This window comes from Lutjanus erythropterus, chromosome 1 (genome assembly GCF_056507025.1).
Source record: "Lutjanus erythropterus isolate fLutEry1 chromosome 1, fLutEry1.hap2, whole genome shotgun sequence".
Lineage (NCBI taxonomy): Eukaryota > Metazoa > Chordata > Actinopteri > Lutjaniformes > Lutjanidae > Lutjanus > Lutjanus erythropterus.
The window spans coordinates 19465156-19480592 of NC_139317.1; the positions used below are offsets into that span (position 1 = coordinate 19465156).

The 15437-nt window shown below is 37.0% G+C and overlaps 2 protein-coding genes across 2 annotated transcripts; both read right to left on the reverse strand.

The window, feature by feature from the left end:
* Positions 1 to 253: 253 nt before the first annotated feature.
* Positions 254 to 5094, reverse strand: fth1a (ferritin, heavy polypeptide 1a). The gene is made up of 5 exons (XM_084716006.1): positions 4795 to 5094; positions 3581 to 3686; positions 2377 to 2523; positions 1951 to 2076; positions 254 to 748 (listed from the first exon to the last, which is right to left on the reverse strand). The coding sequence occupies exons 2-5, from the start codon at positions 3680 to 3682 to the stop codon at positions 590 to 592; spliced, it is 534 nt and encodes a 177-aa protein (XP_084572132.1). The 5' UTR covers positions 3683 to 3686; positions 4795 to 5094; the 3' UTR covers positions 254 to 589.
* Positions 5095 to 10223: 5129 nt separating this feature from the next.
* LOC146332836 (large ribosomal subunit protein P2-like) lies at positions 10224 to 13324 on the reverse strand. The gene is made up of 5 exons (XM_084716041.1): positions 13183 to 13324; positions 11918 to 12041; positions 11754 to 11802; positions 10724 to 10819; positions 10224 to 10337 (listed from the first exon to the last, which is right to left on the reverse strand). The coding sequence occupies exons 2-5, from the start codon at positions 12038 to 12040 to the stop codon at positions 10261 to 10263; spliced, it is 345 nt and encodes a 114-aa protein (XP_084572167.1). The 5' UTR covers position 12041; positions 13183 to 13324; the 3' UTR covers positions 10224 to 10260.
* Between the last annotated feature and the right edge of the window lie 2113 nt (positions 13325 to 15437).

Below are 15437 nucleotides of genomic sequence, written 5' to 3' on the forward strand. Positions count from 1 at the left end.
TCTGCCAAGATGTAAAACCAAGCTTTAGAATCTAGGGTTTATAGAGGTTAATACTGATTATTGGGACTTAAGTGAAATTTTATAAAACGCACCAGCTGTCTGCCTAGTTCTGCTTTCACAAGTACTCGTTATGGAAGTGAAACAGATCATCTGTAATATAACTACCCATTTTTGTCCGTGGGGACATTTTGCTGTTTTTCAGAGATGGAACTCACCGTTGTTTTTCACATTAGACAGCATTAAAGGACGAGACTTATCAGAATCCAGAGGGTTTGTTTTATTTGTTTGACTAACAGGTACTGCCATAAAACACAGCAAATACATAGTAATGACATAGGCATCGACAGCAGAGAGAGAGAGGTGCAAGATACAAGAGTAGTGGGCTTTGACTTTAGAAGCTGACAGCTCAGGGAACAGGGGAGTATAGAAGTAACTGATGTGGAGGGAATGGCAATAACAACGTGAGTAATATAAGAGCATTCAGTGACAAGCCAGTATCATGCAGATGGCTTCATATTTTCAAAATGTCTGAAAGCGAGATACAAATATACATATATAGAAAGCTTTTGGAAATGTTATGTGGAGGGATTTAGCTGCTCTCTTTGCCCAGGGTGTGTTTGTCAAACAGGTATTCAGCCATGCCGCTCTGAGGAGCTCCCATGCGGCGCAGGTTGGTCACCCAGTCTGCCAGCTCTTTGATCGACTTCACCTGCTCGTCCAGATAGTGTGTCTCAATGAAATCGCACAACTGAAAGAAAGAGCGAGATCAATAAAATTAGAGATCAATCGCACACTTACCGAAATTGAGTGAAACAACACCTATTGTTTTTCTACTTGTTTAATTGTCCTAAAATTTCTCTGGTGATGTTGGGGAGGGCTGGTTGTAGGTCGGATGAGGATTAGTTTTGTTGTGTACTTGTATGGTTCCAAAGTTTGAGCCTTTTATTTAACCGATGGTTGAAAAGGCTAACAATCAATTAATCATTAACAGTATACAAAACAGACAACTTTTTTTCTTGTTTTCATTTTTTTTTCATTTTAAGTTTAAGTGTCCTTATTCAGCAAATGCCTCCACAAGACAAAACAACGGCAAACAAGGTGCAATCATTGCCCTTTCTAGACTATTGATAAATACAATAGGTTAAATTCCTATCAGCAATTAATTAATCATTAACATCCCTATGTACTTGTTATTTGTTAAATACCAATACTACCAATATACATACCTATACAAAAGACCACCTAAAATGAGCAAAATGTTTCACATGCATTGAACTGAAACTTTTGGTGGTAATTCTATTCTGATGATAGTGTTGTTTTTTTGGGAGTTATAGCTCTGTTAACTCCACTGGCTTTTAAAGGAATTTGTACTGAATATTGATAAAAACAAAAAGTCAAGTCAGCAATCTGCTGCATGTACATGCTTTAAAATGCTGCAGCTGTACAGTACAAAGATCAAAGTCCAACAGATGTTTCCAAAGCTTGCACAAAATGAGAAAGGAAACCTGCAGAATTTGCAACTTACTGCAATGAACAAAAGTACAGGTGCGCAAACAATGTGAATGCCTGAAATGCGTGAGTATTTTTTTTAAAGTTTTTTAATGAGATAACTGGATCAGCACCATTTCAATCACTTGCCATGATTGTTCTTTACATCATCATACATGCTTTGCTATCCCATTGCATTTTTAAGATATTTCTGGGGCCTTTTTTGCCTTTATTTAGATAGGACAGCTGAAGGCATGACAGGAAAGGGGGAGAGAGAATGGGTGGGACGTGAAGCAAAGGGCCACAGACTGTCTGTGTGTCTGTTTATCTGGATTAGCTAACACTTAAATGTTTGATTCTTACTTTAAGGATTCGGGATGGCTGAACTAAGATGTGACATGGAAGAAAAAATATTTCAGTGTGCTTTACTGTCCAACTGTTGTGGTCCGGCTTAATACTCACATGTGGGTCATTGTGATCAGAGCAGAGCTTGTGCAAGTCCAGCAGGGACTGGTTCACGCTCTTCTCAAGCTGCAGGGCACATTCAAGGGCCTCAACACCACTGCCCCACTCGTCCCTTTCTGGCTTCTGCAACACAAAACAGGTCAGTAAACCAGTGTGAGACACATTAAATTAGGACTACAACCCCAGACAGAAAGCTTTCAGATCATTTTGAAGTGGGTTTTGCAGTTCAACGTTTAACTCAGGCGTTAAAAGGGTTGTGTTTGTCTGTCAGTGAAAGATAAGCTACACAGCACACTCACGCCCTCGGTATCTGTTTGTCCTTCTGTTGCCCGCCTGGCGTGGGTCGTATGATAGCCCAGAACGAGAAATCTCACACCCAGTGCTTAAAAAACAAAATGTATTAAATCAAATATGAGCTCATACCCTGACATCTTGTAGGAAGATCCTTCCCCCCCTCTGGTTCTGAAGTTTCATTAGCTTCTCGGCGTGTTCACGCTCCTCATGTGACTGATTACGGAAAAACTTGGCAAAGTTGTGCAATGCCTGGTCATCCCGGTCAAAGTAGTATGCCTGCGAAGAGGAAAGAGGTGAATATTAGCGATGTTAAAACCAGTAATTTCCTTCAGGTGAAGCAAAAAAATCCTAAAATGTGGCAAAACATAACACAAAGCTAAAAACTAGTCATGCATGCAAAATTTAATTAGATAAAATTCAGTAATAAGATAAAAGACCTAACTGTTACACACCATATTGCTTCCCAAAAAGAGCTCACACTATTAACTCTACTACTAAAAAAAACTATTCATTACCTGTTTTTTTAATAATCAGTAACATGGTGCTTCTAATTAAAAGCATTATAACTCACAGAGGCATGGCAAATACTGTACAGAACTCTGAAAAACATCTCAACTACTAAAAAAAACATTTAGAATTATTTAATGTAAACCTGTTAAATCAATTCTGAAAAATAGCAGACAGGGGAGAGAACATTTAAACATTAAAATCTGACAGAAGCTTAAAGCAACCATGTTATGCACACGGCTGTGTGTGGGGTCAGTCGGTGAAAACTGTGCTCAGAGTGCAGCACATGTTTTACAGGTGATGCACTCACTGCCCCGTCTCTGTACAGAATCTCAAAGGGAACTTCAACCTTTGTTTTATAACTTGGACAGACAACATTCACTTCACCTCAGTTCAAACACATGACACCAAACATACACCAAAAAACTCGCCCGCTTGTTTCACAGGTTAATGATTAATGACGATGGCTGCGCAGTGGCAGCAGTTGCAGTGGCAGAACTGAATACCCGCATTCAAACATCCAACGTGCTTTTTCATCTATCTGAAAGATGTTGGCACACTGGCCACACTTGGAGGGAGCGTACGGAAACACATCATTTTAAGCCCACTCAGCAGAGCAGTTACATAACCACGACAAAGTCTAGTTGAAAGGAATAAGACTAACTTCTTGTTAATAACGGGCATCAGTGTAAGTGTTCCCCTTTAAGATAATGTGTTCTATCCGTATTACAATAAGCTCCACTCCACTTCCACTCTTCCCTACTCACTCAGCTCATTTTATATTGTCTCAACACTTTTCTCTATTTATCACCTATTGGATTCTCACCATAGACAGGTAGACGTAGGAGGCGTACAGCTCCAGGTTGATCTGCCTGTTGATTGCAGCCTCGCAGTCTTGGTGGAAGTTCTGTCTCACCTGAGAGCTCATGGTTCTGAAACACAGCAAACAAATGTCTAATTAAACAAGCAAACATGACTCAAAATGATATGACTCACATGTGTGTTAAACTAGACATATAAGTCTATCAAGTATCACAAATGGAGCTGACACAATTAGTCCGTTACTCATGTAGCTGACCAACAGAAAATTAATCACCATTTAAATAACTGGTCAATCATTCTATGTTATTTATCAAACATTATATGGTTCAAGCTGCTCAAATGTGAAGGGTTTTTTGCTTTCCTTTGGACTGGACTATTTGGAAATATTTTTCTAGGAAAGTATGGGAAATTTTCACAATTTCTTGCTATTTTACAAACTTAATTAATCAAAAAGGTAAGAGATTGATTTGCTCATGAAAATACTTACTAATATTCCTTTACTAGTTATATACATATACTTCCCATTTTCTAGATACAGGGTGTTGTTTGGTAAAAATGTGACCCAGCTTGTGGTTTATTTGTATGTCTAATTTAATTCAGTAACAATATCAATATAGATCAACTTTCTTATTTTTTTTCAAAAAGATATGCAAATATGGCACAATGATTACTGACTACAATGCCAAGCTTCTGTAGCTGTGAGGAAATATTCAGACCTAGACCAAATATTTACGTACAAATGTAAATCTATGGGCCCTTCAATCAACAGAGGCATTTCATTTCAGCATACTGCACCCGACCTAATCATTACCTCAGAATCACCAGGTTTGGCACAACCACATTTTGTTATGCAAGCCAAAATCTAAGATTTGCCAAAAAATCATTAACTTTACAACTGGTGTCCTTTATCAGCTCTAACACATGTCAGCGTTGCGCCAAACGTCGGCTTACAGTATGAAAGCTTAAAATCGAGAAAATACACTGTAGTTAAACACAGTAGTGTTTTGTTTGACAGATGCAATGTTGTTGTGTGGGATGCTTGGCACTGAGAAGGTTATGCAAGGCTGAGCTGCCAACTGCGCCAAGGCCACGCTGACTGGAACGGCGACAGAGATAAACAAGCACACCAGTAACGTCTGTCAACAACATTAATGCCTGTGTAGGTCCGTCGGTGACAAGCAAATATACATAGAAGAAAGCTAATAAATTTATTCTTACCAGATGTCAGTGGCAAGTCTTGTGAGGAGGTCGAAACGCTGTCCGAGTGGCTTGCGCTGTTAGCAAAACAGTTATAGCTAGCAAGCTAAACGTGTTTAGGTTAACTTGAGCTCGCCGATGTTTTAAGGAAATTAAAATTGATTTGATGTTATCGATGGTTGTAGAAGGTGATCAAAGTGATTATTCCCGTCCTGGGCTTGATTGAAGACAGATGAAAGGTTGCCGTTCAAGCACTGTTGAAGCAGGTAACCTTTACTGTCCGCTAAGAGGAGGATCAACTGTGACTAACGGCCTGAATCCTCCACAGATAAACAGATGGTACTGGCCATGACGTCCCTTACAGGAAGCGGGAGGGACTTCTGTTTGAGATCTCGCGAGTGTGGCTATTTTAACTCCAAAAAACCGCCCTTTTCCTAATCCTAATCAAGTGCTTGTCCCTGAATTTTTGCAAATCTCAATTACACCAAAAACATCAAACATAACTACTTTGTACAAAGTGCATAATAGCGAACCAACACGTACAAATCTCGCGAGAGTTTCCCACATGGAAAGCTCCCGTGTAGACACGACTCGTCCATTACGATAATGAAGGTGTTTCCAAGTACATGTGAACAGTAAGTCCAAGTACATGTGTCCAAGAACGCAATTCTAGTAGTTTTGTACTTAAGTATTTCTGTTGTGTGCTTTTTTTGTTTGTTTGTTTGTTTGTTTTAGCTAAAAAAGATTTTTCATTCAAAAAACTCTAACTGATGAATCCCATATATAACATATTATATAGATTTCACTATCCAGAACTTAAAAGAAGTTAAACTAATGTCAGGTCTAACAGTCCAACAATTTTAAAATAATTTAATTGGCTCCTAGCTTGTCTCAGAATAGATGTTAAAATTTTAATTATCACTTTCAGGGCTGATAGAGGCCAAACTCCAGAATATATAGCTGACCTTCTGACTCCCATAGGAGTCTAAATGCAACCTGAGGTCCTCTGGTTGGTCATTCCTGGTCATTCCTCAGTCAAACTTTAAAACTAAAGGTGACCAGGCCTTTGCTGTTTTACTGTTTTATTATTGATTTCTTTCATTATATCTTATTCACTTCTATTGCCCTTTTTTATAATTATATGTGAAATTCTTTGTAACTTGTTTTAAAAAAAGTGCCATATAAATAAAATTATTATTATCATCATTATTATTATTACACCTTTATTTATATTTTATCAATACACTGTTAATCACATATATTGCAGCTTCTTCCACAGTATTCACCCTACACTACTCAATCAAATAAGTCAAATCAAACAAAAAGTAACCACTCAAAACACATCAAGAACATATAATCAGAATAAAACAAACAAAACAACACAAATAAAAATCAGCCAACACATCCTGTCCTCTGTCTTACTATATGAGACATAATCACCGTGGAGATGTCCATCTAGCAAGTCCCAACACTCACAGAGAGAAAACCATAAAACAAACAAATAAAAACAGTATTACAACATCAGCAGAAGCAAGTGTAACATTCTTGAGACAACCAACACCCAAAATTATTATTTATTTTAATGCATCAATAAAAATAATCCAATTATACAGTATTAAACCCTGAAAGGAGTCTTTAAGCACAATGACTACTTTTACTTCTGATACTTTCACTACAATTTGATGGCTTTTATTTTCATATCATAGTATAAGTGGGATTTATTAATTTAATTTTCTAATGAACCTATGAAGTGATAAGTGATGGACTGAGGTAATAAATTAAATTTAATTAAATGGTGGTTTCAATGTGGAAACAAAATACAGCTGTGTAGCTACAGTTTGAACCCCTCCAGGAAAAAAATCTGCAGTGTCCGAATCCCATGGCTGTGAATGGGTAATGGGTAGCTCACTTGTTTTGGCAGGATATTTAGGATTAGAAGCATTAGAGTGTGAGAAAAGCATCAAGTTTATTTACATGGCCTAAAATCAGAAGCTTATACCAGAGCAGGGGACTAACAGTCTCTACAGCACATAAAACCCTCAACCCTTTCACCTCAAAAAGCCCAAAACACTCAGAGCTGCCATTTCCTGACTCAGCTTTGAACACATGATATGACTCACCTCTGCTTTTTACAAAACATGAAATGTTTGAGATTAAGTAATAGTCTTATTACAGACAGGACATGACGAATTGGCCTGTTGACACATACTGTATTAGTTGCTATGATAATAGTTCATAGTTTAATGTTCTATATGTACCCAGAGGTCAGCACTCAGATAGCTCTGCCTCAGCAAAAAAAGAAGAAGAAGGAAAAAAAAAAAAAAAAACATACACTGGATTTTTGGATTAGATCATTTCAGGGTAATCATGGCTATAAGGGTTTACAACTCAGTCACCCTCTGTTTCTACTGAAGTGGTTTTATAACACACTGTGTTGTAAGTAACAATCTTCTGTAACAGTGGAAACACACCCAGATTAAAACAGCAATGCTCATGGAAAAGTCTAACATGTGGTTAAAGGTCTGGCATTGCTCTGATGACTAAAGTAACATGTGCACATTAGGCAACTCATTTCAACAGAACCACTATATAACCACTTTCCCTTCAAACCTGTGTTAATTATTTGTTTTGATGCTTTGTTTTGACTGTTGAACAATTTGAACTGGAAACATTTAGTCCAGGAGTGTCCAAACTTTTTCTCTTGGAGGACAAAAACTGAAACTTTAATGGTGGACAAACGGGCCAAAAGCAGCTCCCAGTGTATTATTGTACTGTATTATAAAGATGCAAACTGGCACTAAGATCCCAAGTTCCCCTAAATGACTGACTTCCTGTTAAAAGTGTCACTCTGCCTGTCATACCCAGATTATGATAAATAATTAGAAATTAGGAATCTAACATATTAAAAGAACATTTTACCTCACAAAAATTAAAACAACATAAACAGCAAATTATATTCTATTTTTTCTAAACTGATTTAAAAAAAAAATTGCTGCTGGAAACATCTGGCGTGCCAAATTGAACCTTATGGTGGGTCAACTTTGGCCTGCCGGCCACCCTTTTAACAGCCCTGATTCAGCGACAATGGTTCACTTGAGTAAAACTTACTATGAGTGAAGGTTCGTCTTTGTTTTTCATCAGTTTCACAGTGTTTTGTTATGAGCTATCATGTTTGTCCCCTCAGAAGTCCTATAAATGCATTTTGTAACTGGATTTATCAAACCTCCAGTCTACTCCACTCGCTATTAATATGAACTGAATGACATTTTAAAACATTTTCCAGAAATGCTAACAGGAGACGTTTAGGGCCAGATAAATGTAGTGTTGTATAGTGAGTAAATACATTTATTCAAGTATTGTACTGAAGTATAATTTTGAGGTATCTGTATTTGCAGCTCTGTTTCCATTATCTGCTACTTTATACCTCAGCACTACATTTCAGAGGGAAATATATTACTTTGACTCTGCTACATTTATTTGATAGCTTCAGTCACTATTCAATTTACAGAATCACACTGATACAAAATATAATCAATGAATAAATTCTTTGTATTATTATAGATAGGGTTATGTTTATACTTAACTGACCCCTGGGGTAGCCTTAAATTCACAAGCCATGAGGCATTATATAAAGTAATTGAAATTAGCCTAACCTTCACCAGCTTTAACATTAAAGTGAAGCATACACATTAATTTATCAAAAATTATAATCCAATAACATAAAATAAAGGCCTACATTATTCTTATATACATCGTTCTTCTTTAGTTCTTGTAGTTTAATCATATTTTACTTAAACTACAAGATATTTATTTTATTTTCGCCTCAGTCACTATTAACTCTGCATTATTATAAATAATACTTCTGCATGTTTACTTACGTAAAATTTTGAATGCAGGACTTTTACTTTTAACAGAGGTTTATGGTTTTGCAATTTAAGAGAAATACATAAGTACTTCTTCCATCATAAATGGAAATAGAGCATAAAAAGCATTTTTTGCCCTGGACTGAATCAATAATCAATCACGTTATAGATCCTCTTCATTTCATTCGAGCCATGAAGAATCCATTTATCCAAAAGAAAGCTTTGCTCGAGGGTGTTCATGGTGAGACACACAGTAATTTCTTACTCACAAATTCTCTCCGTGTGGTCTGTGGAGTTTGCTTTTGACGTATCTGACGTCACTTATCACATGATGCACTCACTGTAGGTGATGTAGAAATGCCTACGTGCAGCTGCAGCCGTGCCAGCAGCTCAGCTTCACCTGTCTGTCGGTGTTTTGCAGAAAAAGTAGTTTCAAACACCAAGAGCAGTGTGAAACCCACAAGTCAGGCACTGACACATACAATTTAATGTGTATAATCTAGTAATTTACATAAAGCCTGACAAGTATATCAGTCAACCTTTATTATCAGCTGACATAGGCCTAACACAGCTCTATCACTCTATAGTATGTCAGTGTACATGTTGTCTGATACGCATCAATATGCATTGTTGCCAGATATTTTCCAGGTCAGTAACTGCTCGAAATTCACCCAAATTGATGAAATATTATCCATAATAAACAATACTAATGAATTAATAAACAATAACTAACATATTATAGTTCATAACAATTTTACAACATGGCATATTAAAACAGCAGTTGTGTTCACCAGTAGGTGCTACAATACAATATTTGCCCTTTCCGCCTTCTGCTTTGAAAATAAAGGAAAAAATAGACAGCTAAAATAAAAAGAATATGTTTGATTCAACTTTGTCAACTGCAAAAAGCCTTAAAACCTTGCGAAATTAGTGTGCCCCTAAAACACTTGTATGAAGAGGATGACAGAAGTGCATGCAATCCCCTGCTATCAAAAATCTTATCAGACAAGAGTTGTAATTTTGCATGTGGTTTCTCTGCAAATACAGTTTTGATAATTGTTGATCATTCAGCACAATTTAAATTGCATATCAAACTTGTGCTGAGTGACGTGTTCATATAGCTAAGGAACAAAATTTATGAATATATATTTTAATTATCATTTTTAACCAATTAAAAAAAATAAATAAATTCTGGTAACCACCTTAAATCATTTTAACCCACACAATGCAACCCAATCTGGCAAAACACTGCCAATATGAAAACTTGAGAGCACAATGCAGATTTTTATAGCTTTAAGGAAAGCATTTTATGTATATTTGACACATTTTCAGTGCCCTGCCATCATTTTGGGTTTTATATATTCACAGAGAAATAAGATTTTGAACTCATAATATTGGTTTATCAGCCACAAACATCCAGTACCAGTAAAGCTCTATTTTCCACTTTAACACCAAAATCTTTTGGATGGCTGCTTCTAAATATAATTTCAGGGGGCAGCTCACATTGTACCTCAAAAGCAACACATCCCTTTACTTCCCTACTAAACACAAAAAGAATCATTATGCAATGAAAGACATTTAAATAGCTGTGTTTTTAAAAATTTTATTAATCTTTTGAGAAAGTTTAGTCGAACAGGCCGAATCCCATGTCGTCATCGGACTCCTCAGACTCTTCTTTCTTCTCTTCCTTCTTCTCCTCAGCTGTAACACAAGAAGCACTTTGTCAATTCCTGCTATAATCACCATAACTTATTGAAAAGCTACAAGTATGAGGTCACTTAGGTTAATCATGTAATCATTCATATTTGATTTACCTATTGTATTAATGCAATAATGGGGTTACATGTAAAAAATATGGAAGTTATGAGAAGTTTTCCAAAATGATCCTGCTTAACTGTAGCAATGGTCCAATACAAAATATTACCAGCATGTAAATTTGTCACATTTTAATTCCATAAAAACTAACTAATGCTGACTAAACTGATTTGGCTGCATGAAATCATATTAACATACATGATGAGGGCAGAGGCACTGTGTGCCAAGTGTCACTGATGCTGACAAACAAGGTGTTAAGCTGAAATGCTCACCTGCAGCAGGAGCTGCGGCTCCGCCTGAGCCAGCAGCCGCAGAGCTGGCAACGGCTACGGCACCGCCTGCTGGCATGCTGGCCAGCTTGCTGTAACCTGAGGAGACACGAGTTGGCAGACATAAAGCACAAGTGATAACATCGACACTCAGCAGCCAGAAACAAGATACAGGTCAGAAACACTAGTTATCATTACATATAATCCGGCAATTCACTTGTGTAGTAATGCTCTGACATACAAAGCTTAATGTGGGAACATGTTTAATCTATTCTGCATGTTTAGCTAAATGAAATGAACAGATTGTTTCTGCCTACAATCCTAAATAATTAAGCCTCAAAGACAGTGTACTCCCAAGTTAATAGTAAATACAATAACACATCAATATTAATATCCCATGGCATTATCCCAGCGTAATTACTAAAATACAGTCCAAATTTTCTTTTTTAACCCCTACCTTCTTTACCCAAGAGGTTTTGCCATTGTACCATCGAACCATTGTAAATAAGAATTTGTTCTTAATGATTTGCCTGGCAAAATGAAGTTAAAGGTTAGAAACTCCATCTTGAACGAGGTGGAAACAATACATCCACACACAAAATAAAGCGTATCTGGTAGTGAATCTTATTTGCAGAATACCATCAATGTAGTTTGCTGCATTTTAGTGTAGTTTCCAGTTTCAAGCCCAGTTTTATTTACATAGCCCAATATCAGAAATAATTTGCCTCAGTAAGCTTTAGGTTAATCTAATGTCCAAAACCTCTGCACCAATATTTCTTTCAGCAGGCAGTGAAACCAGTTGGTCATATTTGTGTACATCTGTCCCTCAATTTTCATCAATATCCAGCTTTTACATATTCAGGCCAACACAGGAAAAGGGAACCTACTCTGTGTTAAGCCTGATCAAGTGTATTCTGATAAAATTGCAGGCATTTCCCTAAAAAATCCTGCATTCATGCAGAGTGCAACACATCTACAAAAATCAGAAAAAATAAAACTGATCAAAATACAAATGGCACAGTGGTACACTAACCTGTGTTGATCACCTCATCCACATTCTTGCCACTGAGCTCAGAGATGACCTGTAAAAAAAAAGAGTTTGAATTTGTGAAGATCACAAAGACGGTGACTATCTGCTGGTATAACTGCTGTTTTGGTCTCAACACCAGAAACAAGACTGAGCAGGTGGCTCTGTACCTTGTCCAGACGTGTGTCATCGGCCTCGATACCAACACTCTCCAGGATCTTCTTGATGTCCTTGGCCTCAGGGTTCTCATTGCCACCGAGGGCAGCGAGCAGGTAAGCAGCAACGTAACGCATCCTGAAAAAATAAGGTTCTAACTGTGAATACATGTGTAAATGGACATCACCAACCAGAGACGAGAGACATGTACAAGTTTGGCCTCTGTTGACCTCCTTTCAGTTCAGGCCCAACTTTTATTTTTAGTTTCTTAAGCTATAGTAGTATCCATTTTGTGATTTGTTACTATTTTTGTCCAACTTCTTTAGAAATATTTACACCTTTTTTCATTTCACTTTTACTTGCTCCTTGACAGCTTCATTTCAATGCATCGAATTAAGAAAAAACTTTAGCACCTAACAAATTAAATTTATGCAATTCTACGTACATATGAACTCCACAGACTGAGTATATTAAACATTTCTAATCTGATTTTCTATATTTAACTCCCCTCCTTCCTTACAGACTGACTGCTGTGGTCTTGCACGTTTCAGTTATAACTAAAGATTTCCATTTTTAAGTCAAATCTGAAAACTACAGGTAAAACATGCAACTTGATTCTTGATGGCTCGTCTGATTTTTTAGATACATTTGAGACTAATCGCCATCACAATTTAGCATAAACAACTTTAGCGTATTTACAGGTTGTACTTCAAATGCCAATTCCGGTTCCTTAATATAAGCAACACTGTCAAAATAATGTAATCCTTCAAGTTAGTCTTCCTTTATATGTCACCACTATTATAACTATTAAGTTAAAATGTGTTAACGGTCGAATGGTTGAGTTTAGCAACTTGCATTACAATTTTAACTCAATAAAACAGTGATGAGGCAGGCAACAAACCTGAACATCTACTCAGACGGAGTCAACAGCAAGAAGTCTATAGTGGCAAGTATTTAGCATCAAATCTAAATGAACCCGTAGTGAAGTCTTAATGAAAAAAGAGAATTTTTCTCAGAAATAAACGTGCAAAAGTGCCATAATATATTAACACAGCTGCAGTTTTACACCCATGTGGCGGCGTGCTCTTCGGCCCCGTTAACATTAAGCTAACTGTAGCCGCCGCCGATGCTGTGATGCTTAAAAGGAACTAATTTCACTAAAATCCCGCTCTTTAAGGTTTTTGAGCCACCGGGGTCATAAGTTTACTTATTTCTTGTTATAACATGCTTGTTTTCTCAGTCATTAACATATTTATTTCAGTATTAAAAAGACACTCACTTTCTTCACAGGCGAACGCGTGTTCACTTCGAGGTTAGCACGGACAGAAAGGAAGTTACGTCACCGGATGAAGGCGGAAGAAACCTCACTTCTTCTTCGTTTCCAATAAAAGACCGAAAGAAAGTAAAGTGCCGCCCGCTGGACCGGAATTTGTAATGTAAATTCAATATGGCTCGAGTTTCTTGGGTCATAGGTTCATTTATCAGTTTCAGTCTCTGGGAAAGTTGGAAAAATGGTAAAATTACCCAATTCTGTATCTCTCAACTCTTAAACCAAGATAACATAAGCTATTTTATGTGATCTCCTTTTAATAACTAATTAATATTTTCTTTTTACTTCCATTCACTGAGCCTCCCCTGAAACTGTTACGGGGTAATATCTAATACTGAAGTAAATCCAGAGTCTTGCTTGGTCATGTAAAACAATTTTAAATTTCTAATAAAAAACAAACAAAAAACACAAAAACACAAAAAGCAGTGAAATGCAAGAGATAAAAATGTGAATGTGTGATTTTAACCATAGAACGATAATTAAAAATCTCCTTTTGTCCCTGAAATGTGTACCTTAAGTTGATTAATCTTTTCTTTTTACTATATTCAGTTCTATTCATTTTAAACACTTATGTAATATTTTGTTTATAAATATGCAGCAGTATGAAAGTGTTGGTTTTCAGTGAACTTATACATGTTAATCTGACAGGTCCAGACCCCTGTCAAATAAACCAATAATTTTTAAAATATATATACAAGTCAGGCTGCTTTAGTAAGGATTCTGGATTTGTGTCTTTTTGTGAAATCTCACCTAAATTGTTTGTCTGTCATTTGGGTCTGTGTGGAGAAGAAGTTTTATCAGCAACAAATCTTTAAATCTTAACATTAGAGAATATATTTTATAAATAATGTATGTGTTTTTTAAAATGATCTACTTCTGTGGTTGGACTGGTGCTTTTGTGCAGAGCAAACTGCCAAGCAGTCTAATTTCTCCATTCACCTTTCCACACTGCTGCTATACTATCTTTCCAAATCTTTCCTCAAAACAAACTGTGTGTGTAAGTGTATTTTAAAGATTACTTTTTGCCTTTTATTTAGATAGGACAGCTGAAGATATGACAGGAAAGTGGGAAAGAGAGCCACAGGCAGGAATCGAACCAGCAGCTGCTGCAGAGGACAGACAGCCTCAACACATGGTGCACACACCCTACCAACCGAGCCATAGGGGCGCCCCTATATGTGTGTTTTATAGTACAGTTTATTAACATGAATCAATGTCTTCTTCCTTGTCTGCTCCTGCTGCTGATTTGGCTCCTGGTCCAGTTTGGCCTCCTGCTTCTTCCTCAGCTCCTGCTGCTGATGCTGGACCTGCTCCTTGGTGTGATTGATTTCTGTTGCCAGAAAAGACGAAGTGACACGACACTCTGCACTGGACTGGATCCACACATGAGAAACCAGCAGCTGTGCTCTGGTCTCAAGCTGGAGTGTGAACAACCAGCTCTAATGAATCGCTGTCATGTGCACTGTTTGGTTCCAGGCAATCAGCCACTGATTCACCACTGAGCTCCTGTTACAGAGCTCAGTTCACACATCTGAAGTACGTATGGATGCATCCAGGTGAAACTACCTTTTAAACATAACTATATCCAGAGTAGGAATGCTTGAAGGATAGACTTTCTTTATATACAGGAGTAAAAAGAAAACAGTTCCTACATGACTGCAGACATCAAGGTCTATGGATTATCTTGAATAATGGTTCCCTTTTTGCACCTGAGGTACACTAAGAGGGAACCCTGCATTCATATCTGTGCAAAATATCTTTTATGACACGTGTTACCACTCTTATTACTCTGTATGTCACACAAAATGTGACAAACAACTGTAACTATAAAACTTATGAACTATTTATTAACAAAATAATTCAAGAATTCATTTGAAATTTTGTGACATGACATCAAAGTGGCAACACCAATTCAAACCTGACAGGTAACAAAACTAAAAATGAGCTAATGGAGCTGAAAAGAGGGAGACAGACACTCTAATTCCCACCACACAGCAACTGCTCAAACAGCAAAAACTGGGGTTCACTTAGGACAAAGTTTTACAAAGGAATTGTTAAGAATTTGCCTCTGCATCGGAAAATGAGTGCATACAAAGTACTAATACAGTAAATTAAAAATACATTTCTGTAACTGTATATTGCAGTAATAATGTGTAGTTGTCAGAAAATCCCAAAACATACCTGGCCTCATAGCACACCAGTGG

Excerpts from the sequence above, each read along its gene's own strand:
- fth1a (XM_084716006.1), bottom strand. The coding sequence starts at position 3,682 with ATGAGCTCTCAGGTGAGACAGAACTTCCACCAAGACTGCGAGGCTGCA. Across the intron at positions 2,524-3,580 it reads CCTACGTCTACCTGTCTATG|GCATACTACTTTGACCGGGA; the intron begins GTGAGAATCCAA and ends TCCTCTTCGCAG. Across the intron at positions 749-1,950 it reads CTGATCACAATGACCCACAT|TTGTGCGATTTCATTGAGAC; the intron begins GTGAGTATTAAG and ends TCTTTCTTTCAG.
- LOC146332836 (XM_084716041.1), bottom strand. The coding sequence starts at position 12,040 with ATGCGTTACGTTGCTGCTTACCTGCTCGCTGCCCTCGGTGGCAATGAG. Across the intron at positions 11,803-11,917 it reads ATGACACACGTCTGGACAAG|GTCATCTCTGAGCTCAGTGG; the intron begins GTACAGAGCCAC and ends TTTTTTTTACAG. Across the intron at positions 10,820-11,753 it reads GGATGAGGTGATCAACACAG|GTTACAGCAAGCTGGCCAGC; the intron begins GTTAGTGTACCA and ends GTGTCTCCTCAG.